The sequence below is a fragment of the Nerophis lumbriciformis genome, linkage group LG38, assembly GCF_033978685.3.
Source record: "Nerophis lumbriciformis linkage group LG38, RoL_Nlum_v2.1, whole genome shotgun sequence".
NCBI lineage: Eukaryota > Metazoa > Chordata > Actinopteri > Syngnathiformes > Syngnathidae > Nerophis > Nerophis lumbriciformis.
The window spans coordinates 1575653-1601611 of record NC_084585.2 but is presented as its reverse complement, the minus strand read 5'-3'; the positions used below and the strand labels follow the sequence as shown (position 1 = coordinate 1601611).

Below are 25959 nucleotides of genomic sequence, written 5' to 3'. Positions count from 1 at the left end.
CGTTCAACAGTCCGGGGTCTCCGCTGTCGTATTTTACGCTTCATAATGCGCCACACATTTTCGATGGGAGACAGGTCTGGACTGCAGGCGGGACAGGAAAGTACCCGCACTCTTTTTTTACGAAGCCACGCTGTTGTAACACGTGCTGAATGTGGCTTGGCGTTGTCTTGCTGAAATAAGCAGGGGCGTCCATGAAAAAGACGGGCGCTTAGATGGCAGCATATGTTGTTCCAAAACCTGTATGTACCTTTCAGCATTAATGGTGCCTTCACAGATGTGTAAGTTACCCATGTCTTGGCCACTAATGCACCCCCATACCATCACACATGCTGGCTTTTGAACTTTGCGTCGATAACAGTCTGGATGGTTCGCTTCCCCTTTGGTCCGGATGACACGATGTCGAATATTTCCAAAAACAATTGAAATGTGGACTCGTCAGACGACAGAACACTTTTCCACTTTGCATGAGTCCATCTTTGATGATCTCGGGCCCAGAGAAGCCGGCGGCGTTTCTGGGTGTTGTTGATAAATGGCTTTGGCTTTGCATAGTAGAGCTTTAACTTGCACTTACAGATGTAGCGACCAACTGTATTTAGTGACAGTGGTTTTCTGAAGTGTTCCTGAGCCCATGTGGTGATATCCTTTAGAGATTGATGTTGGTTTTTGATACAGTGCCGTCTGAGGGATGGAAGGTCACGGTCATTCAATGTTGGTTTCCGGCCATGCCGCTTACGTGGAGTGATTTCTCCAGATTCTCTGAACCTTTCGATGATATTATGGAGCGTAGATGTTGAAATACCTAAATTTCTTGCAATTGCACTTTGAGAAACGTTGTTCTTAAACTGTTTGACTATTTGCTCACGCAGTTGTGGACAAAGGGGTGTACCTCGCCCCATCCTTTCTTGTGAAAGACTGAGCATTTTTTGGGAAGCTGTTTTTATACCCAATCATGGCACCCACCTGTTCCCAATTCGCCTGCACACCTGTGGGATGTTCCAAATAAGTCTTTGATGAGCATTCCTCAACTTTATCAGTATTTATTGCCACCTTTCCCAACTTCTTTGTCACGTGTTGCTGCCATCAAATTATAAACTTAATGATTATTTGCAACAAAAAAAAAAAAGTTTATCAGTTTGAACATCAAATATGTTGTCTTTGTAGCATATTCAACTGAATATGGGTTGAAAAGGATTTGCAAATCATTGTATTCCGTTTCTATTTACATCTAACACAATTTCCCAACTCATATGGAAACGGGGTTAGTCCATGTGTGTGTGAGCTGGACACATATGTTCCCTGCTATGACCTTTCACTGCAGCACTTCAAAGACAAAAGGTGGTCGGCCTGAAAAACAAAAGCAAACGCTGGCTGCTGTTTGTGTGCCGAGCTGACCCTCTGCAAGACACATTAAAGCAAAACAAAAGGGGAGAATTGTCTGGACAAAGGTATGGTCGTGCTGACGGTGCACGGACCAAAGGATGGAAAGAATATTCAAGCATCAAACACTTGACTTCATGCCTTCTACAGCCGGTGGTGTGGATGTTGTGTCTCCACACGCAGCATCATGCGGACCTGACACAGCCTTCAGCCATCTACAAGTCTTTCACAAAGGCCTCTCAGAGATCCAGACGGTGACAATAGAGCAGTTAGGAAACACCTATAAAGTGACTATCGCATAGCACGCATTCCATAGCGACATTAGCTGCGAGTGTTTGTGTTGCCATGGTGGAGGCTCAGAGAATGCTCTCTTCTTGGCAAGATGCTGCTCATTCTCACATGGAGGACTGTCACCACAGGATATTTCCAGACCCTTTACGAAAGTGTAGAACTATATAAAATATTAAAAGGTGGCCTCTTAACCAGAGAGCTTCCATTGCTACTTTTCTGAGAGTCTCCATGAGACACTCAAATAACTCAAGCATCAAAATATTCAGCAAGGAGAAAGCACCAGCAGATGACATGGCACCCCAAACCATCACCCAACCATGCAAATTTTGCATTTCCTTTGGAAATCGAGGTCCCAGAGTCTGGAGGAAGACAGGAGAGGCACAGGATCCACGTTGCCTGAAGTCTAGTGTAAAGTTTCCACCATCAGTGATGGTTTGGGGTGCCATGTCATCTGCTGGTGTCGGTCCACTCTGTTTCCTGAGATCCAGGGTCAACGCAGCCGTCTACCAGCAAGTTTTAGAGCACTTCATGCTTCCTGCTGCTGACCTGCTCTATGGAGATGGAGATTTCAAGTTCCAACAGGACTTGGCGCCTGCACACAGCGCAAAATCTACCCGTGCCTGGTTTACGGACCATGGTATTTCTGTTCTAAATTGGCCCGCCAACTCCCCTGACCTTAGCCCCATAGAAAATCTGTGGGGTATTGTGAAAAGGAAGATGCAGAATGCCAGACCCAAAAACGCAGAAGAGTTGAAGGCCACTATCAGAGCAACCTGGGCTCTCATAACACCTGAGCAGTGCCAGAAACTCATCGACTCCATGCCACGCCGCATTAACGCAGTAATTGAGGCAAAAGGAGCTCCAACCAAGTATTGAGTATTGTACATGCTCATATTTTTCATTTTCATACTTTTCAGTTGGCCAACATTTCTAAAAATCCCTTTTTTGTATTAGCCTTAAGTAATATTCTAATTTTGTGACACACGGAATTTTGGATTTTCATTTGTTGCCACTTCAAATCATCAAAATTAAATGAAATAAACATTTGAATGCATCAGTCTGTGTGCAATGAATAAATATAATGTACAAGTTACACCTTTTGAATGCAATTACTGAAATAAATCAAGTTTTTCAAAATATTCTAATTTACTGGCTTTTACCTGTATATTTGAGGCCATATCGCCCATTCTTGGCCAGATGCAGCAATGTAAGCAACAGGTGAGACACACGCTGCCTTCACTTAGGGTCAAATGAAGTGACACAATAAGCAGCTGTTTGCTAGAAATGCAGAGCAGCACATGTGATGTCTGAATGATGACGGTGGACAAGTATGGCGACGTGTCCTATTCATCACCGCCCAACTTGAGCCAGGGAAGAAAAATGAGTCACTTCCTCTTTGATCACATGAGAAGTATTATCTTGCTTCTTCATGGAACTCTGCTCTATTTAGGGATCTACTCGTGCTGCATGCATTGTGAAGGACAGAAGGACTGGAGTTGACATCATCAATCACCATTTCAGATCATCTTTCTATTCTAAACAATAGACTCATAAGGATAGTCCAACCAGGTGTCAAAGCCTGTGGAAAATGAGTGTTAATAAAATACTTCATCTTTTTAACTAAATGCAAATAATTATAAAATATGTATCTTCCAAACGTTATTATCTAATCATGCCAAATATTACATTACATAGTGTGTTACAAAAATAGGTTTGTAAAGATAACATTAGTTTGTACATGAACAAATGTAATAATTGAGTGCATAGGCAAAGGTGTCAAACACAAGGCCCGGGGGCCAGATGTGGCCCGCCACTTCATTTTATTTGTCCCTGGAAATAATATGTATCGATAAAGTACTGCAACTTTTCTTACTAAATGTATTTGTTTTATTCTATTTTGGGAGGAAAAAAAAAACATGCACTCTATGTAATCACAAATTATGTCAACCTAAATATTGTCTAATTATGCAAAAATATATTATCAAACATTCAAACCATTTTTTAAATATAAATAAAATACTACTAATACTGATTTCAAAGCAAGTTATACATCAAATTGATGTAGAAGATTTCATGGTCAAATTATGAAATTTACTGTGGTTTTTACAGCATTTTTCTCTAAATGAAAAAAACTGGACTTTTTTTTTTTAACCGTGGTGCTGTTTTGGCATTTACAGTAATACGGTACACCAAAAATCTACAGTTGTTGATTTGTGGTAAAAAAAAAAAAAAACTATAAATGTTCCTGTAAAATTGTAGTTTTTTTTTTAATTTACAGTAAAAAAAAAACAATGTAAATTTTACAGTAAAATTCTGGCAACTGAGCTGCCTTTTTTTTTCTACCATAAAAACAGCAGTACTGTTTTTCCATTTACGGTAATATACACTACATTTACCGTAGGACTGCAACTAACAACTAATTTGATAATCGATTAATCTGTCCATTATTACTTCAATTAATCGATTAATAATCGGATAAAAGAGACAAACTACATTTCTATCCTTTCCAGTATTTTATTGAAAAAACCCCAGCATACTGGCACCATACTTATTTTGATTATTGTTTCTCAGCTGTTTGTAAATGTTGCAGTTTATAATAAAGGTTTACAAAAAAATTAATAATAAATAAAAATTTTAAAAAAGTAGCCTCTGCACATGCACATAGCATACATCCAACGAAATTAATCACCAACTATTTTTATAATCGATTTTAATGGATTAGTTGTTGCAGCCCTAATTTACAGTAATATACACTACATTTTGAGGTGAAATTATTGCAACTTATCTTTTTTTTTTAACATTTTGATTTAAAAAAAATCTACAAATAAAATGCATGAAAAGTTGAGTAAAATAGCATTGACTGTTAGAAGCAAACATAAGTGCCATGTGGCCCTCAGTGACAAGGACTGTAATAATATGAGCTGGTTACTGCTACACATTTATATCAATGCTGTCAAATGATATCTTTTTTTTTTTTAATCAGATCAATTTGAATTTTGATTAAGCACTTGTTATTGCCCGCATGCATCCTTTTAATTCATTTAAAAAAGCGGCCCTATGAAGGCAGCCATTCCTGCGATGTGGCCCTCAATGAAAACAAGTTTGACACCCCTTAGATTAGTTTGTTGTCAGATTCCTGCACAAGTTTAGATTTGAAGATAATAATAACGGATGAGATTTATCTAGACCAGGGGTCGGCAACCCAAAATGTTGAAAGAGCCATATTGGACCAAAAATTAAAAAAAAATCTGTCTGGAGCCGCAAAAAAGTAAAAGCCATATTACATATAGTGTGTCATGAGATATAAATTGAATTAAGAGGACTTAAAGGAAACTAAATGAGCTCAAATATAGCTACAAATGAGGCATAATGATGCAATATGTACATATAGCTAGCCTAAATAGCATGTTAGCATGGATTAGCTTGCAGTCATGCAGTGACCAAATATGTCTGATTAGCACTCCAACAAGTCAATAACATCAACAAAACTCACTTTTCATAACAACCTTAAAAGTTTGGTGGACAAAATGAGACAGAAAAAGAAGTGGCATAAAACACGTCCTAGAAAGTTGTACATGTAAACAAACTATGGTGAGTTTAAGGACCGCCAAAATTAGTAGGACAAAACGGCGCTCGCCAAATACTGGAATCAGTGAAGCATGTTTAATATAAACAGTGTGCTTTATAACAATTAGGGAGGTTTGTGTCATGTTTGTCCTCCTACAGAAACCATATTAAAACAAAAAATAGATTGTTTTTCCCTCATCTTTTTCCATTTTTCACACATTTCTGAAAAAGCTCCAGAGAGCCACTAGGGCGGCGCTAAAGAGCCGCATGCGGCTCTAGAGCCACGGGTTGCCGACCCCTGGTCTAGACACTCCAATCGCTTTTTAGTGAGAAGTGAGAAGCCCTCATTCATTCACTCCACATTCACACATTGGTTGTGGTAAGCTGCCCTGCCCTCGCTACATGTATTCACACTCACACACAGCAGCTTGAGTGGGTGAAGTGTCTTGCCCAAGGACACAACAGCAGTAACGAGGATGGCGCTGAGCTGGATTTGGATCAGGAACCCCCAACTTTCTGGACGGCTGCTGTGCCATTTGAACTAGTTCGGAGTGGGCTTGTAATCAATCAAAAACACTATTGTACTGTTTGAAAAGAACTGGTTTGCCATATTATTTTTTTTACAGGCATGACGGCGCGTTGTCGTCATGTCATGAGTCGTGACATTGCTGGTTTTACGAGCGAGGAGCATGTTGGGCAGCGCACACACACAGAGTATTTACAAGCAGACACAGTGTGTAGACAGAAAAGGGAGAATGGACGCATTTTGGTGTAAAAAGTCAAGATAAAGGTGAAGTTATAACACTGAAACACCCTCAGGAAGAGCTGCTTTAACACATGCAGCTAACATCCATCCACAGTGTTTTAGCTACTTCTAAATCACTAATCCTGGCCTCCATGGCGACAAATAAAGTAAGTTTCTTACAAGTACCATTATCACTGGAGGATGAGGAATAGCTAAACATGCTTCACTACACACCGTAGGAGGATACAATAGCTCACCACCGTAAACAAATGCCATGGGTGGATCTACACCTGACATCCACTGTAATGATACCAAGTACAATAGTCGATACTACTATGATTACATCAATATTTTTTATCGTCACAAAATCTTTTTTCTTTTAAATTCATATTATGTTTATAAACTCCTGGACACATGATGTATGACCAATGTATGATCCTGTAACTACTTGGTATCGGATTTTTCTTCTACATATAAAAAGTGCAACATTAAACAGTTTCAAGTCAACTCAGCCTAAGATTAACTTGTCTTTCCCCCCCCAGCCTTTAACCCTGGTGACTTTCACTCAATCTTCATGTTTTTTGCCAGAAAAATCAGTTGATCCACATTGTGTGCGCTAAAGAGCAGACCTGCTTGCAGTTCCAATGTCTCCAGCTGTGGAAAATAGCCTTTCACTGGGCACAGAGCTAGCAGGTATGGCGAGGTAGTGCCTGGCTAACTTGGCAGTAAGAGGATATATTGTTCTTCCACCATAGAAGTGGCTCAAAATCTAGTTTGTAATGCAACATGGTCTTAAATCTGCTGCTATAAAAACATTTGCTGTTGCTTTAGCCCTGCCTGACTCGCTGAGGAGAGGCTGCTTGAATGCGGTGTTTGTACCACGCTCGTCTTTCTCTTCGTTGAAGCGATGTTCACTTGGGGCTGGTGACACTTCAAAGGAGTTAGCATGTTTGACGTGTTGGCAGAAGCATACCCTACTGCTGCTGAACAATGTCGGCAAACCTCCGTCCTCCATTGTTGTATCGCACCACAAAGCCCAAATGTTCCCAAACGGGAGATCTTAACGAGGCAGGAGGGTCTTCCAGCTCTGGCTTTTACATGTTGTCCTACCCCGGTCGCTGCTGGCATGCCTCGGTGTGCATTGTTTACACAACGTGCTTAATATGTCCGTGTGGAAACTGGTTCGGTACACCTCTGAACCCAACCGAAAGCCCCGTACCGAAACGGTTCAATACAAAAACACGTACCGTTACACCCCTACTATATAATGAATAATAAATAAATAACTGTATTCTTTATGCTATTTTATTTGAAATACACCATTTTTTTTAGCTATTATATATAACTTATATACTGTGTAACTATTTTAGGTGACACATTAGCTACATTTGCACAAAGTATCAGTATCGAATCGATATCGCCGATACCAGCTTGAATTTGACTCTGTATTGGATCGGAAAGACAATCAGTGGTATTGCACACTACTATTACCGGCATGTATTGTGTATTGCCATTGGGCCTGAAATAAGGGAGTATCACCTACTTGCAACTATACACCACAAGAAGATGGCATGTAAAAAATGCTCATATTTTGACAGCCCTGGTATTTGCACATAGTGCAAAGCTGAGGAGCAGTGAGGAAACTCAATCAATTGATGGCTGACCAAAAAAATGGTGTGCAGATATGACCTTTGACCTGAGTCACCCCAGGCATCTTGGATCAGATATCCTTTAAAATCTATAATGTCCATGCTTTAGATGTGATCATTTGATTTTTGACCTTGGCTACGCTAAACAATCTGTATCGAATATCATTTCTTAAAAATTCACAAGGTCTTTGCTTTTGTATGGAAATAATCTCCAAAGTAGCGTTGTCTCGATACCAACATTTTGGTCATTTGTACACCTTTCAGATATGGCGTTTAGTTCCCATTAAAACATTCTCATGTTGCACAATGAGATGTAAGCATCACATCATGTTAGGGTTGTCTCCATACCAAATGTATTTGAACACTTTGATACATTTCTAAATAAAGGGGACCACAAAAATTGGCATTATTGGCTTTATTTGAACAAAAAATATTATTGTAATTTAGTCCTTAAATAAAATAGTGAACATACTAGACAACTTGTCTTTTAGTAGTAAGTAAACGAACAAAGACTCCTAATTAGTCTGCAGTAACATATTGTGTCATTTATACACCTATTATTTTCTACACATTATGAGGGACAAACTGTAAACATTGATTATTAATCTACTTGTTCATTCACTGTTAATATCTGCTTATTTTCTGTTTTAACATGTTCTATCTACACTTCTGTTAAAATGTAATAATCACTTATTCTTCTCTTCTTTGATACTTGACATTAGTTTTGGATGATAGCACACATTTAGGTATGGATATGATACCAAGTAGTTACAGGATCATACATTGGTCATATTCAAAGTCCTCATGTGTCCAGGGACGTATTTACTGACTTTATAAACACACTATGAATTTTAGAAAAACAAAAAAAGATTTTGTGACGATAAAAAAATATAGATGTAATCATAGTAGTATCGACTATTGTACTTGGTATCATTCCAGTGGATGTCAGGTGTAGATCCACCCATGGCATTTGTTTACATTGTGACGGTGGTGAGCTATTGTATCCTCCTACGGTGTGTAGTGAAGCATGTTTAGCTATTCCTCGTCCTGCAGTGATAATGATACTTGTAAGAAACTTATGTTATTCGTCACCATGGAGACCAGGATTAGTGATTTAGAAGTAGCTAAAACACTGCGGATGGACGTTAGCTGCTAGCTAGCTAGCCATGTCAGTGTTATAACTTCACCTTTATCTTGACTTTTTACACCAAAATGCGTCCATTCTCCCTTTTCTGTCTACACACTGTGTCTGCTTGTAAGTACTCTGTGTGTGTGCGCTGCCCAACATGCTCCTCTGCTCCTAAAACCAGCAATGTCACCACGTGACGACTCGGCGTCATGCCTGCAGAAAAAAATATATGGCTAACCGGTACTTTTTGGTACTGCGATACTATACTAGTAGCGGTATACTGTACAACCCTACCACCGGCCGCAAATGGCCATAACAAAGGCAAATTAAAAGATACCGGTATGGCGGAATTGTCTGAAATATATATCTCTTTGTAAAGTACACCTGTATTAACTGTAAAAGTGTCCTAGTGGCAGAAGTATGATTGCAGGTCAGCACTTGTACTCACCATGTGGGGTGGCATCCGAGGGGAAATCCATTTCTGTAGTGGTCTCTGTCTCCATGGTAAAGCCCTCGTCTTCAATGTACGTTTCGGGAGTAGGCGTGTCTGCTGTGGTGCCGTTCTCACTATCCACAGACGTGGTAAGAGAGGGGGCCTCCGGGCTTTGCGTGGGCTGGGAGTCATCGGATGGAGCTTGGGACGGGGGCGGAGGGATGGGTGCCAACCAGACGGTGGCGTTGGAATCCATCACTTGGACATCCTCGGCAACAGCTGGGCTCGCCATTGTTGTCGTCGGTGGCGGTGTTGTCGTCACTGGGATGACTCCGAGGGTCAGTGCTGTCGGTGGCCCTGTGGCGGCGACCGTCATCTTAACGTCTTCTGTCCATTTTCCGGAGATATTTGGAGCAGCTGAAGAAAAGGGGGAGAGTAAGTCAAACTCCAAAAAGTGGTAGTTTTCCTTCAAGACCATGTTTGAAATACATTGGATCTACTTGTTTCTTAGCATTTCTATGCAGGTGATATTCAACTCTTATGCTCCTTCAAGGATTCAGAGTTTCACTTTTTGAACTTATATGGGTCAGTAGACTCCATATGGAAGCGCTAAAAAGCAGTTGAAGAGGACTTGGCCTGAAGAAGGACTTTGATAGTTTTCTAAATAAAGAGCACCACAAAAAATGTCATTATTGTCTTTATTGTAACAAAAAATGTTAGTGTACATGAAACATATGTTTTTATTGTCATTTAGTCCTTAAATAAAATAGACAACTTGTCTTTTAGTAGTAAGTAAACAAACAAAGACTCCTAATTAGTCGTATGCAGTAACATATTGTGTCATATCAAAGTATCATAACATGAAACAGCACATTCTGTAGAGACAGTCAGAAAGCGCTTTTAAGGTGGCCTGTAAAACTAATTATAAGCACCACCATCACATGTTAAGTAGACTACAAGGAAGTGTTTTAAATATATGTTTAAAAAATCATAATCTGACCCACTTTAAATACTTGAAAAACTATTATTTCTTACAGTTCAATGTGATTTTATTTTTTACATTCAATTTCTCCCACTAATTAAAATGTCCTGCAGTACATTTTATACAAATTTAACAGCTAAAGCATAAACAACATACATACAACATAAAAACACACTTTGGTAATGTTATAAAATGTATTTACAAACCCCGTTTCCATATGAGTTGGGAAATTGTGTTAGATGTAAATATAAACGGAATACAATGATTTGCAAATCATTTTCAAGCCATATTCAGTTGAATATGCTACAAAGACAACATATTTGATGTTCAAACTCATAAACTTTTTTTTTTTTTGCAAATAATCATTAACTTTAGAATTTGATGCCAGCAACACGTGACAAAGAAGTTGGGAAAGGTGGCAATAAATACTGATAAAGTTGAGGAATGCTCATCAAACACTTATTTGGAACATCCCACAGGTGAGCAGGCTAATTGGGAACAGGTGGGTGCCATGATTGGGTATAAAAGTAGATTCCATGAAATGCTCAGTCATTCACAAACAAGGATGGGGCGAGGGTCACCACTTTGTCAACAAATGCGTGAGCAAATTGTTGAACAGTTTAAGAAAAACCTTTCTCAAGCAGCTATTGCAAGGAATTTAGGGATTTCACCATCTACGCTCCGTAATATCATCAAAGGGTTCAGAGAATCTGGAGAAATCACTGCACATACGCCATGATATTACACACCTTGGATCCCTCAGGCGGTACTGCATCAAAAAGCCACATCAGTGTGTAAAGGATATCACCACATGGGCTCAGGAACACATTTTAGAAACCCACTGTCAGTAACTACAGTTGGTCGCTACATCTGTAAGTGCAAGTTAAAACTCTACTATGCAAGGCAAAAACCGTTTGTCAACAACACCCAGAAACGCCGTCGGCTTCGCTGGGCCTGAGCTCATCTAAGATGGACTGATACAAAGTGGAAAAGTGTTCTGTGGTCTGATGAGTCCACATTTCAAATTGTTTTTGGAAACTGTGGACGTCGTGTCCTCCGGACCAAAGAGGAAAAGAACCATCCGGATTGTTATAGGCGCAAAGTTGAAAAGCCAGCGTCTGTGATGGTATGGGGGTGTATTAGTGCCCAAGACATGGGTAACTTACACATCTGTGAAGGCACCATTAATGCTGAAAGGTACATACAGGTTTTGGGGCAACATATGTTGCCATCCAAGCAACGTTACCATGGACGCCCCTGCTTATTCCAGCAAGACGATGCCAAGCCACGTGTTACATCAATGTGGCTTCATAGTAAAAGAGTGCGGGTACTAGACTGGCCTGCCTGTAGTCCAGACCTGTCTCCCATTGAAAATGTGTGGCGCATTATGAAGCCTAAAATAGCAGAAGGGAGACCCCCGGACTGTTGAACAACTTAAGCTGTACATCAAGCAAGAATGGGAAAGAATTCCACCTGAGAAGCTTCAAAAATGTGTCTCCTCAGTTCCCAAACATTTACTGAGTGTTGTTAAAAGGAAAGGCCATGTAACACAGTGGTGAACATGCCCTTTCCCAACTACTTTGACACGTGTTGCAGCCATGAAATTCTAAGTTAATTATTATTTGCAAAAAAAAAATAAAGTTTATGAGTTTGAACATCAAATATGTTGTCTTTGTAGCATATTCAACTGAATATGGCTTGAAAAGGATTTGCAAATCATTGTATTCCGTTTATATTTACATCTAACACAATTTCCCAACTCATATGGAAACGGGGTTTGTAAAAATAAAAATAGCTCTTGCACACATTTCAAAGTTGAACTGAAAGACTTTTAAAGATAAACAGATTACAGACACATTGCAGGTGGGGGAAACAAAGTGTGTTTTGACAAGCATAGACCTGCTCAACATATCTTTGTGCTCTTCACTGTAAAAACAGGTTTAATCATTTCAAGCACACCATGTATGATGCTTGACTACAGTATGTCTGCTTGAAGTGTCTTACTTGTGGCAGGGACATGGTCCTGGGCTGAGGCCCCCAGGGCGAGACTGAGCAGCAGGAGCAAGGGACACACACCCATTCTGCCCTACATCAGCTAAACAAAGAAGGGTCGAGTGAGAAAAATGATCATATGAACTATGTGGATATTTCTGTTCCTTACTATGCATGAAGAGATAAGGCCTGGGCCCACAACACATTTTGCTCCACGATATATTGGCCTACAAATTAGTGTTGATAAACAATATTATTGACATTCTTTTTGTAATCATTGATGTAATGATAATACATAATGATAATGCAAAAGTATACCCTTTCAAATGCAATAAATCTGTATTTATTGAATGTTCTAACACTGTAATTGAAATGTAAACTTTTAAATACTAAGTTGAATATAAAAAAAATAATAATAAAAATAACATAGCACTTGAATAAAAATCAATAATATAAGTTCTGTCTCTGTTAATGAGGGGGTGGGGCGCCCTCAAATATACATAACCAAAACAATAAATAAAATGGCTAAATAAAGCTACTGTAACCAAAATGATGACAGTTATTAATATTGTGGTATTGCTTAATGTGCTCAAAAAGTAATTATACACACGCTAAAATCTTTTGTAACCATGCTGTATTTTTTTTAATCAATCAATCAATACAAGTTTATTTGTAAAAAACTAAAATCATAATAAATGTTTTTCTAAAAAATGTCAATTGCATGAACAGTTATTTCACTTTCGGTTAACGCGACGTCACGTGTCCGTCTCTTTTAACTTGACACTGTGGAGTTTATATCCAGAACCAGCACAGTATTTATGTTCAATGTCAATACTGGATCTTGACTTGTTCATCTCTTATGTTGTTTTAGATCTTAATTATTAATATGACCACTAATATTCTCTAAATCTTACATTTTTATTAACCTATTAATGTATTTTCACATATATTTTATACTACCCTTCAGGAAGGGGAAGCAGTGCACTATCAACACCGTGTATGGCGAGGATGGTGTTCTGCTGACCTCGACTGCGGATGTTGTGGATCGGTGGAGGGAATACTTCGAAGACCTCCTCAATCCCACCAACATGTCTTCCTATGAGGAAGCAGTGCCTGGGGAGTCTGTGGTGGGCTCTCCTATTTCTGGGGCTGAGGTTGCTGAGGTAGTTAAAAAGCTCCTCGGTGGCAAGGCCCCGGGGGTGGATGAGATCCGCCCGGAGTTCCTTAAGGCTCTGGATGCTGTGGGGCTGTCTTGGTTGACAAGACTCTGCAACATCGCGTGGACATCGGGGGCGGTACCTCTGGATTGGCAGCCCGGGGTGGTGGTTCCTCTCTTTAAGAAGGGGAACCAGAGGGTGTGTTCTAACTATCGTGGAATCACACTCCTCAGCCTTCCCGGTAAGGTCTATTCAGGTGTACTGGAGAGGAGGCTATGCCGGATAGTCGAACCTCGGATCCAGGAGGAACAGTGTGGTTTTCGTCCTGGTCGTGGAACTGTGGACCAGCTCTATACTCTGGGCAGGGTCCTTGAGGGTGCATGGGAGTTTGCCCAACCAGTCTACATGTGCTTTGTGGACTTGGAGAAGGCATTCGACCATGTCCCTCGGGAAGTCCTGTGGGGAGTGCTCAGAGAGTATGGGGTATCGGACTGTCTGATTGTGGCAGTCCGCTCCCTGTATGCTCAGTGTCAGAGCTTGGTCCGCATTGCCGGTAGTAAGTCGGACACGTTTCCAGAGAGGGTTGGACTCCGCCAAGGCTGCCCTTTGTCACCCATTCTGTTCATAACTTTTATGGACAGAATTTCTAGGCGCAGTCAAGGCGTTGAGGGGATCTGGTTTGGTGGCTGCAGGATTAGGTCTCTGCTTTTTGTAGATGATGTGGTCCTGATGGCTTCATCTGGCCAGGATCTTCAGCTCTCACTGGATCGGTTCGCAGCAGAGTGTGAAGCGACTGGGATGAGAATCAGCACCTCCAAGTCTGAGTCCATGGTTCTCGCCCGGAAAAGGGTGGAGTGCCATCTCCGGGTTGGGGAGGAGATCTTGCCCCAAGTGGAGGAGTTCAAGTACCTCGGAGTCTTGTTCACGAGTGAGGGAAGAGTGGATGGTGAGATCGACAGGCGGATCGGTGCGGCGTCTTCAGTAATGCGGACGCTGTATCGATCCGTTGTGGTGAAGAAGGAGCTGAGCCGGAAGGCAAAGCTCTCAATTTACCGGTCGATCTACGTTCCCATCCTCACCTATGGTCATGAGCTTTGGGTTATGACCGAAAGGACAAGATCACGGGTACAAGCGGCCGAAATGAGTTTCCTCCGCCGAGTGGCGGGGCTCTCCCTTAGAGATAGGGTGAGAAGCTCTGTCATCCGGGGGGAGCTCAAAGTAAAGCCGCTGCTCCTCCACATGGAGAGGAGCCAGATGAGGTGGTTCGGGCATCTGGTCAGGATGCCACCCAAGCGCCTCCCTAGGGAGGTGTTTAGGGCACGTCCGACCGGTAGGAGGCCACGGGGAAGACCCAGGACACGTTGGGAAGACTATGTCTCCCGGCTGGCCTGGGAACGCCTCGGGGTCCCAAAGGAAGAGCTGGACGAAGTGGCTGGGGAGAGGGAAGTCTGGGCTTCCCTGCTTAGGCTGCTGCCCCCGCGACCCGACCTCGGATAAGCGGAAGAAGATGGATGGATGGATGGATTTTATACTACTTTTTAGATGGCGTTAGTTGTAGTTCTTCTCCAGTGTGGACGCCTCAAAGTTGGCGTTTTTCCTCAAATCCTCCGTGCCATGCCATGTTTTGTTATTGTCAACAGTCTAAGTGTGTGTTTGTGTTCTTTGTGTGCAGCACTTTGGCTTTTCCACTTGCCAGTGTATGAAAAGTGCTATATAAATAAAGTTGGATTTGATTTAGACCAGGGGGCCCCAAACTACGGCCCGCGGGTAGTCCGGAGTAAAGAATTTTTTTTTTTATCATCCATCCATCCATTTTCTACCGCTTTTCCCTTTTGGGGTTGCGGGGGGTGCTGGAGCTTAACTCAGCTGCATTGGGGCGGAAGGCGGGGTACACCCTGGACAAGTCACCACCTCATCACAGGGCCAACACAGATAGACAACATTCACACACTAGGGACCATTTAGTGTTGCCAATCAACCTATCCCCAGGCGCATGTCTTTGGAGGTGGGAGGAAGCCGGAGTAGAACCCACACAGTCACGGGGAAAACATGCAAACTCCACACAGAAAGATCCCGAGCTCGGTGATTGAATTTAGTGTGCCGTGAGATACAGTCTGGTGTGCCGTGGGACATTATCTAATTTCACGTATTTGGGTTAAAAATATTTTTTGCAAAGCAGTAATTAGTCTGCAAATGATGAGTTGTTGTTGAGTGTCGGTGCTGTCTAGAGCTCGACAGAGTAACCGTGTAATACTCTTCCATATCAGTAGGTGGCAGCAGGTAGCTAATTGCTTTGTAGATGTTGGGAACAGCGGGAGGCAGTGTGCAGGTAAAAATGTGTCTAATGCTTAAACCAAAAATAAACAAATGGTGAGTGCCCCTAAGAAAAGGCAGTGAAACTTAGGAAAGGCTATGCAGAACGAAACTGGCTACCAAGTAAACAAAAACAGAATGCTGGACGACAGCAAAGACTTACTGTGGAGCAAAGATGGCGTCCACAAAGTACATCCGAACATGACATGACAATCAACAATGTCCCCACAAAGAAGGATAAAAACAAGTGAAATATTCTTGATTGCTAAAACAAAGTAGATGTGGGAAATATCGCTCAAAGGAAGACATGAAACTGCTACAGGAAAAAAACAAAAAAAGAGAAAAAGCCACCAAAATAGGAGCGCGAGACAAGAAGTAAAACACTACACACAGGAAAACAGCAAAAAAGTCCAAATAAGTCAGGGTGTGATGTGACAGGTGGTGACAGTACACCTACTTTGAGACAAGAGCTATCGTGATGCATGCTTGGTTAAGCTTTAAAGTCATATCCAACAATTGCGACGACTTTTTACTGTCAACTGAGTTTAGTTTTTTTAATGATTTCTGCTGGTGTTGTGCCTCTGGATTTTTTCAATGAAAAAAATGTGGCTCAAAAAAGGTTGAAAAACACTGCTCTAACCCCTCATTATGTTTTTAAATCTGTTTTTTCTAGCATTTTCCCATCGACAATGTGACGTCATCACAATCGGCCCAAATGCGGCCCCCGGGTCCAAAATTTTGGGGACCCCTGATTTAGACAGTAATGTATTTATGCAAGTTTAGATTAGGTAATGGCGTTTCTTAATAATAAAAGACATGTATGTCTTTTGTTTACATGATAGCATTTAAGACAGCGAGCAAGCTAACGCTAGTTGGCCTCCATAGTCTTCTCTGAGTGTGGTTAATCACAGTTTTTTGATCATTCTAATTTAAAAGGGTAATGCCAAGCAGCGGTTGCCATTACTACGGTCTTTTGTAGAACAAACGCCCGCAACTGCTGAAACTGATGCAAAAGAGTAGGGATGATGTTTGATAAGAAATTATCGAGTTGGAGCCCATTATCGAATCCTCTTATCGAACCGATTCCTTATCGATTCTCGTATCGAATCCAGATAGGTTGTTGTATATGGAAAAAAACACAATATTTGGTTTAACAAAAGCTCACTTTTATTTTATAAGAAAAAAATCAAAATAAAAAAATAAAAAAATATTGACTGTTACCCCCCTAAAAAAAAAAAAAAAAAAAATATTGACTGTTGTTACCCAAAGTATATGAAGTGGGATTTTTCAGAAAAACAAATATATACAGTAACACAAAAACAACCTGTCTCTGTGATCACTATAGGTGTATAAATAATAATATAGTGTTAAATAAAATCAGTCCCTTGGGCACAAAACTGAAAATAATACAGCTCTCCAAAAAGTGCACTTCTGCTGCTATTGGAACATACTAACTACACACACTATGACACTAAGAACACCACAGTCATCAATCAACAATTCTTCCCCCCTTACATGAGAGCCAAGCCTGGCAATAATTGCATATTGCCTGTTCTGCCCTCACTATACGTGTTGAGCTTATACAGCTAACAAACAATCCATAGCAGATTAATCCATTTAGGCTCTTTATTGTTGTTGATCTTGCTTTGTCTTTTCCTATCTTTACTTTTGTCTTGCACTGGACTGTTATTTTATTTTAAAGTGAAATACACACAATGACAAATGTATAAGCTATGTGATTAAATTAACATACTGAAATGTAATACACAATATGTAAATATTAGCTTCACACAAATATACAGTACTATCATCAAACAAATACTTCTGAGTGTTGAAACTATTTCGATGGTGGAAATACACGACTGGCAGCCATTTAAGTCCTCGAAACATCCATTGAAACAGTGCACAAAAATCATTTTTCAATAAACATCTTAGTATCAAACTTAAACACTTTCCACCTTAATATTGAGTTACATAAACAAGTTAAACAGTTTACTTACAGACTTATCTTTTCCAAGGCTTGTAGGAGCTAACACAACTTGTCTACTTCTCAATTGTCTCGCCAACCCGGAAGTGCCCAAACTAATGACGCGTAGTATTTTCATATCGCCACAAGGTGTCAGTAAGAGTCTACAATCAAATGGGCATAACATTGCAGTCCCACAGGGCATTTCCTGTACGTGGGAAGGGATTCGTACCAGGGATTGGAATAAAGAACCAACTCTTTTTCTTTACTATAGTGGCCTCGATAACGGGAACCGGTTCTCAAAAAGGGATTCGAGTCCATGGAATCGGTTCTTTTCTTATCGAACAACCGGGAGAACCGATTTCGAACATCATCCCTACAAAAGAGTGACTCCTCTTGTAATCTGTAACAACGCAAACATGAGGCAATTATTCAGGTGGGAAAATTTACCGACTTCCTTTTCATGTATCGTTCGGTTAATTGATTTATGGAATATCGGCCCAGGTCTAGAAGAGACACTCCCAGTATATTCTTTTTGTTTTTCTAATAAAACCCAGGCTTGTTGGAGTGTGTTTACCTAAAGACGCGAAGGTGGGATCAATCACTCATTCGCACAGCAGGTTTCTAGAAAAGAAGAGAGCACAGGAAGAATTATTCATCAAATTTACCTTTAGGACAATTTTTTTTCTCCAGAACATGCTCCGAGATCAGCGTTGCAAAGAGGTAGTCGTGTTGGTCAGAGCGTAAACACCTAACATCAGCAAACAAATGCAACCTATGAGACAGAAAACATAACAGCCCTGCAAGATTTTGTTTACATTTGCAAAGCCAACAAACAAATGTGGGCCATTTCTCCAAAGAACAAACAGGATTATCACATTGAAATGTCAGTGGTTGAACTGTGGCTTAGAGAGATGGCAAAAGTGACTATAATCCCGGATCTCACCAGAGACTGTTATCTCCCAGACCAAACTGTCATAATCTGGGTGGTTAATCTCATGATTTTGAGCCTGCTATAATCCAGCACATCTGCCAGTTTGCAGAGAGACTTGGCAGCGAGCGAGCCAAAGACTGCACGATAATACCAGAAAAAGATGATGCTGTACTGTAAATGGCCGATTATTGTCTTGGCGAGTATGAGAAGAAATTGGGTGATAAAAACACAAATTCAGCCGTACTATAAAGCATATTTGTATTAGGTATACCACAATCAAAACAATAAAACTCTCAACATTAATAGCCTATTAGGGTTGTACGGTATACCGGTACTCCATACTAATGAATCATATTCGGTACTATACCACCTCTAAAAAGTACCGGTTACCCCCACCCCATGCCCCCCTTTTTTTTAACGGGCATGACGGCGCGTCGTCACGTGGTGACATTGCTGGTTTTACGAGCAGAGGAGCATGTTGGGCAGCGCACACACACACAGTACTTACAAGCAGATACAGTGTGCAGACAGAAAAGGGAGAATGGACGCATTTTGGTGTAAAAACTAAAGATAAAGGTGAAGTTATAACACTGAAACACCATCAGGAAGAGGTGCTTTTGGCTACTTCTAAATCACTAATCCTGGCCTCCATGGTGGCAAATAACATAAGTTTCTTACAAGTATCATTATCACTGGAGGACAAGGAATATCTAAACATGCTTCACTACACACCGTAGGAGGATACAATAGCTCACCGCCGTCACAAAGTAAACAAATGCCATGGGTGGATCTACACCTGACATCCACTGTAATGATACCAAGTACAATAGTCGATACTACTATGATTACATCAATATTTTTTAGCATCAATAAATCTTTTTTCCCTTTTTTAAAATTCATATTATGATTATAAAGTCAGTAAATACGTCCCTGGACACATGAGGACTTTGAATATGACCAATGTATGATCCTGTAACTACTTGGTATCACATCCATACCTAAATGTGTGGTATCATCCAAAACTAATGTCAAGTATCAAAGAAGAGAAGAATAAGTGATTATTACATTTGAACAGAAGTGTATGTTAAAAGAGAAAGGAAGCAGATATTAACAGTAAATGAACAAGTAGATTATTAGTTATTTTTTACAGTTTGTCCTTCATAATGTGTACAAAATAATAGGTGTATAAATGACACAATATGTTACTGCAGACTAATTAGGAGTCTTTGTTTGTTTACTTACTACTAAAAGACAAGTTGTCTAGTATGTTCAACATTTTATTTAAGGACTAAATGACAATAATAAACATATGTTTCATCTACACTCAGATTTTTTGTTTAAATAAAGCCAATAGTGCAAATTTTTGTGGTCCCCTTTATTTAAAAAAGTATCAAAAAGTATTCTACATTTTGGCACCGGTACCAACATATTGGTATCAGAATCAGAATCAGAATCAGAATCAGCTTTATTGTCATTACGCAAGGGGACAACACTAGTATGAAGAGTGAAATCCTCCACAGGTTGGGATACAACAATAATGTGGTTTCCAGTTTTGGCATGGGGGTCACTTTTTGTTTGGAGTCACTCAAGTGGTTCTTTAAAGTCAACAAGGACCGGCTATTGCTGTCCCAACAGAACCTTTATTGAGTGAAATAAAAGGGCTTTATACAAATCAATGCAAACAAAGAGTAAAATCAAGCTGTGAAGATACTAATTGTTGAGAAAGTACATGCCAAGCAGCAACATGTGAACACAGACAACTTGCCAGTTCAACTGCTCATCACAGAACACTGCTTTGACATTTAACTGCTTGAACTGGACACAACTCAAGTCTTGTGCATGACAGAAATGCATCTGCTGGAGCTTACCTTTTTGTTTAGGTATTTTAAAGTTGCATGGTAATGTGGTGTGACAGTGTGAGTGGCAATGTGTAATGTTAGCAACGGACTAATTAACAATGTCCATTTTGTGATTGATGTCCTGTGACAGAACAAGGACCTGTTTACACAAGTGCAATGTAGCTAAGATATTCAGTTCAGGGTTTCCCGCAGCACTTTGTTGGAAAGGCGGTTAGCAGAAAGGTGTTTAGCAAATAAGCATAATGCAGCGGACTCTCCCCAAATGATAATAAACACCTCAAAGTCAACTACTAGTAACATCACTATGAGCCCGTTGACCTTCTAGAAATATAAGCGGCAGCTCAGCTCGCTCGCAGTCCTTCAGGTGAAGGCTAATTAATTAGCTTTTAGCGTAACGTTAGCTCATTTTGCGGTGTGTGTGTTACGGACAGCAACGCCCTGTCTGTCTGAGAGAAAGACAAGCATTATTGACCTACAGATAACAACTAAGTTATTTCACTTGACCTTTTTCTGTGTTGAAGCAGCAAAAAAGGACAACATGTTAAATGAAGAGTTTCTGTCTCTGATAGTTGATATAATAATGTAAGTGCATCATAAAGCCTACATGAACTCCATGGTGTTCAGGGATCAATAGTCTCTCCTATTGCTATTGTACTCTTTTTTTCAGTTATAGTTCAAACTTAAAGTTAAAGTACCAATGACTGTCACACACACACTAGGTGTGGCGAAATTATTCTCTGCATTTGACACATTACCCTTGATCACCCCCTGGGAGGTGAGGGGAGCAGTGAGCAGCAGCGGTGGCCGCGCCCAGGAATCATTTTTATTGATTTAACCCCCAATTCCAACCCTTGATGCTACATTAACCATCAGTAATGTAGCAGCCTAGTTTTGAATGGCAGGGTCCCTGCTATCACATGTTGATAAAAATATAACATTTACATAATACAAATAAACTACAGGCTTTCCAAATGCTGTAATAAATGAAGCATGATGAGTTGAGCATATGTCAGCATGTGGCCCCACTTTTAACTCTTTTTTTCCAACGCTTATTGCAAACGCTTATTTACAGTAAGTCATTCATTTGACTTAGTCATTATTTTGTCTTAGTAAGTCAATATTTACTAAGTCAAAATAATGACATACTTAGTATCTCAGGTAACTAGGACTGTTTTGTGTTTTGTTTTTACTTTACGGAAAAAATATGGGGATATACATCGTATATTGCCATTCAGCATACAAAGCGGGAAACACAACCAAAAATTGTAGGCTTTTTCATGCGACGAAGCAGGCCTACTTCACTTCACCACAGTCTGTAGTCTAGTGCCCCCCCCCAGGCAGCGATGAGATGGAGCGACAGGCCAAATTACACTGTACCTTACACCCACCCAGCACCTTCCACCCACCCAGCACCTTCCCCGTCCGTCTGCCTGTCCTGGGTGACGCCCCCCTTCCCCCTGGAGAGACACCACCTTAACTAACACATATTCTGGGGGAAAAACTTCAGTTTTTCTTTTTGCATATTTGACAATACAGGCAAATATCTTTTTCAATTCATCCATTCACACAAGTCGTAAAAACGCATCATTGTCAAAAATGTCACATATGGTTTTCTACACCAAAATTAATCGGTTTATTTTTCAACTTAAACTTTTTCTTCTTCTCCAGATTTTGGCGCGCTCTACCTTCCACATTTCCCCCCCCGATTCAAACCCTTCCAACTTCAAACTGTTCAGCCTATTCAGGAATCGCGGGCTTTCCCTTGACGAATTACAAAAAATCCCAGATTTCCCCGAATTCCAGGTTTTCCGGGACATTTTCCCCATTCAAAATTAATTGGCCATTTTTCCAAACTTCCACATTTTTCAACCGATTCAGACCATTCCACCTTCAACACATTCCACCATTCTGGAAATTCGAACTATAATTTTTCCAAGTTCAAAAAAAATTCCAGGATTTTCCAGAATTCCTGCTTTTCCAAAGCCATATTTCCACCCTTTTTTCTGGCGACTACTCCTTCCACAATTTTCAACGCATTTCAACCGCTCCACTGTCAAAACATTCCTCTTAATCAGTTCAAAAAACAAAGTTGTTTTTTGAACTGAAGAAATTCCCGGTTTTCCCGAAATTCCAGGAACTCCATAATACAATTTCTAAATTCAACATGTTACTACTTCAACATTTCTCGACTAATTTGAAAAATTCCAACACCAACCATTTTAACTCATTCAGACCATTCACATTTTTTTTTAGCATTTTCCAAAAAATTCCCGCTTTCCCGAAATTCCCAATTTTTCTGAAATTCCCATTAAAATCAATTAGACATTCTTCAAAGTTGCACAATTCCCACATTTTCCATCCGATTCAAACCGTTCCAACTTGTAAAATATTCAGCCTGTTCAGGATTTCAGTTCTAGTTCCTAATCATGTAAGCTGTTGAAAAAGCCAAGTTTCCTGGGTTCCAGTCCCCAGCGCTGTGCAGAAGTGGATCGCCAGTATCCATGCGAGCAGCAACTAATGAAGACAGCTGCTTCTCTGCCTGTGGCCAAGTGCAGACATCATAGGAGTGAAAGGGCTGGACTGTTCCCATGCCATTTCATTCACAGGGTGAATAGAACACTTATAGGTGCAATATAAAAGAAGTCCAATTAAAGCACCATGACAACCAACAACTAAGACGCAAGATCAACTCAGGGTAGTCGTTTAATATGAGTCGCAACTCAAGTGTTTCGCTTTTAGTGGGGTTTTGCATTTATATATCAACTTAGGAATAAAGTAATACATTATGTAAAACTTTGTACTTCAAAGATCTGGGGGCATACCTACAAGATGAAGCTAGACACATTAAAGCAGACCTGGGCAAAATAGGGCCCGCGGGGTCGAAATCTGCACTTTTGGGTGTTCTAGGCGTTATTAGGGTCATCTAGGTCACAGCAGCTCAGACCAGGAACAAAGCAGAGTGTTTTCAGAGCAGCCATTTGTTGTTTTTGATTGATTGATTGAAACATTTGTTAGTAGATTGCAAAGGAAGAGAATACATGATATGAAACAGTACAGTACATATTCCGTACAATTGACCACTAAATGGTAACACCCGAACCTGGATACGTTTTTCACCTTGTTTCAGGTTAATCAATTCATGGTACAAATATATACTATCAGCATAAAACAGTCATCACACAAGTTCATCATCCGAACAAGGACACCATACAAGCTTCTTATGGTATGTACATCAAGCTGTAAACATTGAGAGTTCAAAGAAAGAGTATGTACCGTATTTTTCGGACTATAAGTCGCAGTTTTTTTTCATAGTTTGGCCGGGGGTGCGACTTATACTCAGGAGTGACTTATGTGTGAAATGATGAACACATTAGCGTAAAATATCAAATAATATTATTGATCTCATTGACGTAAGAGACTAGACGTATAAGATTTCATGGGATTTAGCGATTAGATTGTTTGGTAAACGTATAGCATGTTCTATATGTTATAGTTATTTGAATGACTCTTACCATAATATGTTACGTTAACATACCAGTTGCTTATTTATGCCTCATATAACGTACACTTATTCAGCCTGTTGTTCACTATTCTTCATTTATTTTAAATTGCCTTTCAAATGTCTATTCTTGCTGTTGGCTTTTATCAAATACATTTCCCCCAAAATGCGACTTATACTCCAGTGCGACTTATATATGTTTTTTTCCTTCTTTATTATGCATTTTCGGCCGGTGTGACTTACTGTATACTCCGTCGCGACTTATACTCCCAAAAATACGGTACATTGAATTATTTACAATCCGGGGGGGGGGGGGGGGTGATATGTGGAGGGGGTTGGGTTAGGTTAGGTTGCTATCAGCATATTGCAGTCATCATACAAGTATATCATCTATATCTATCATCTTGTTTTGCTTGATTGTAAAAGATGTCTATGGAGGAGCTGGTCTGAGAAGTAAAAGATGTTCATATGTTGTTAATATTCAGTGTTTTATTGTTCATAGTTAATATTGTAAATCCCACTTTCTTTATTTCAATGTACATTTTGGGTGTCCCATTCAGTAAAAAACTGTAAAATTCCATTCTGTTTGTTTGAGGTGGTGTGTCATAACTTTTTTACAACTCTATGGGACATTGTGACTTTTGGTGTTAGTGTTCCTGGAAAAAAAGGGAGCCAAACACACATACTGTACAGCAGGTTTTTACAGCTAAATGTGTATATATCATTTATACATTGGCCCCCAGACACATTATTTTCTCTCAATGTGGCCCCCGAGTCTAAATATTTGCCCAGCTCTGCATTAAAGTGTTATTAAAATGATTTGTCTTACCTCATAATTTTGTGACCTTTGGGTTGAACTACAAGAGATATTACAATTGAGATTGCTCTTTAAACATCAGTGACCATGACCGCTGACTCTAATATTCTTCCAGATAAATTCCCAAAAAACAAAAAAGTTTTGCCTGCAAATAGGGGCCAAACACCTATAAATGTATGTAATATTATATTTTTATATTCTATATTTTATTCAATTTGTCGTTGTAGTAGATGTGATTGTCTGGTAGGGCTGAGCGATATGGCCTACAAATAAATTCTCTGATTTCTTTCCCCAAAATTTCGATTTACAATTTTTTTCCCCTACTTTTCAAATAACAGATCATTCAGAGCAAGTTTAGTTTTAATTTGATCAAAAAGTAGTAGTTTGAAAATAGTCAAACAATGACACAATTCACAGGGATACATGGCATGAACAACAGTATCAATTGCACTTTGTATAGAATCTTTAAAAAAAACTAAAACTCGAATTTATCGATAAAGTGAATTTATCGCCCAGGCCTATTGTCTGCAGTCGTGTTGTCCCCAGAACAATATTTTGGTACCAGTACCAAAATGTAATTCGATACTTTTCTAAATAAAGAGGACCACAAAAAATGTCATTATTGTCTTTATTTGAACAAAAAATGTTAGTGTACATGAAACATATGTTTATTATTGTCATTTAGTCCTTAAATAAAATAGTGAACATACTAGACAACTTGTCTTTTAGTAGTAAGTAAACAAACAAAGACTCCTAATTAGTCTGCTGACGTATGCAGTAACATATTGTGTCATTTATACACCTATTATTTTGAACACATTATGAGGGACAAACTGTAAAAAAAATTATTATTAATCTACTTGTTCATTTACTGTTAATATCTGCTTACTTTCTGTTTTAACATGTTCTATCTACACTTCTGTTAAAATGTAATAATCACTTATTCTTCTCTTCTCTTCATTTAGGTATGGATGTGATACCAAGTAGTTACAGGATCATACATTGGTCATATTCAAAGTCCTCATGTGTCCAGGGACATATCACCTGACTTTATAAACATAATATCCATTTTAAAAAAGTAAAAAAGATGTTGTGATGATAAAAAATATTGATGTAATCATAGTAGTATCGACTAGATACGCTCTTGTACTTGGTATCATTACAGTGGATGTCAAGTGTAAATCCACTCATGGCATTTGTTTACATTGTGACGGTGGTGAGCTATTGTATCCTCCTACGGTGTGTAGTG

General features: G+C 39.7%; 1 protein-coding gene across 1 annotated transcript in view; it reads right to left on the bottom strand.

Moving 5' to 3' along the window:
- Positions 1-25959, bottom strand: part of ptpra (protein tyrosine phosphatase receptor type A) — a 67867-nt gene that overhangs the window by 23745 nt on the left and 18163 nt on the right. Inside the window, exons 2-4 of the mRNA XM_061932166.2 lie at positions 18179-18225; positions 12178-12268; positions 9207-9608 (exon numbers count right to left, since the gene is read on the bottom strand). Of these exons, the coding sequence (XP_061788150.2) occupies positions 9207-9608; positions 12178-12253 (478 nt within the window). The 5' untranslated portion in view covers positions 12254-12268; positions 18179-18225. The remainder of the gene's footprint in view (positions 1-9206; positions 9609-12177; positions 12269-18178; positions 18226-25959) is intronic.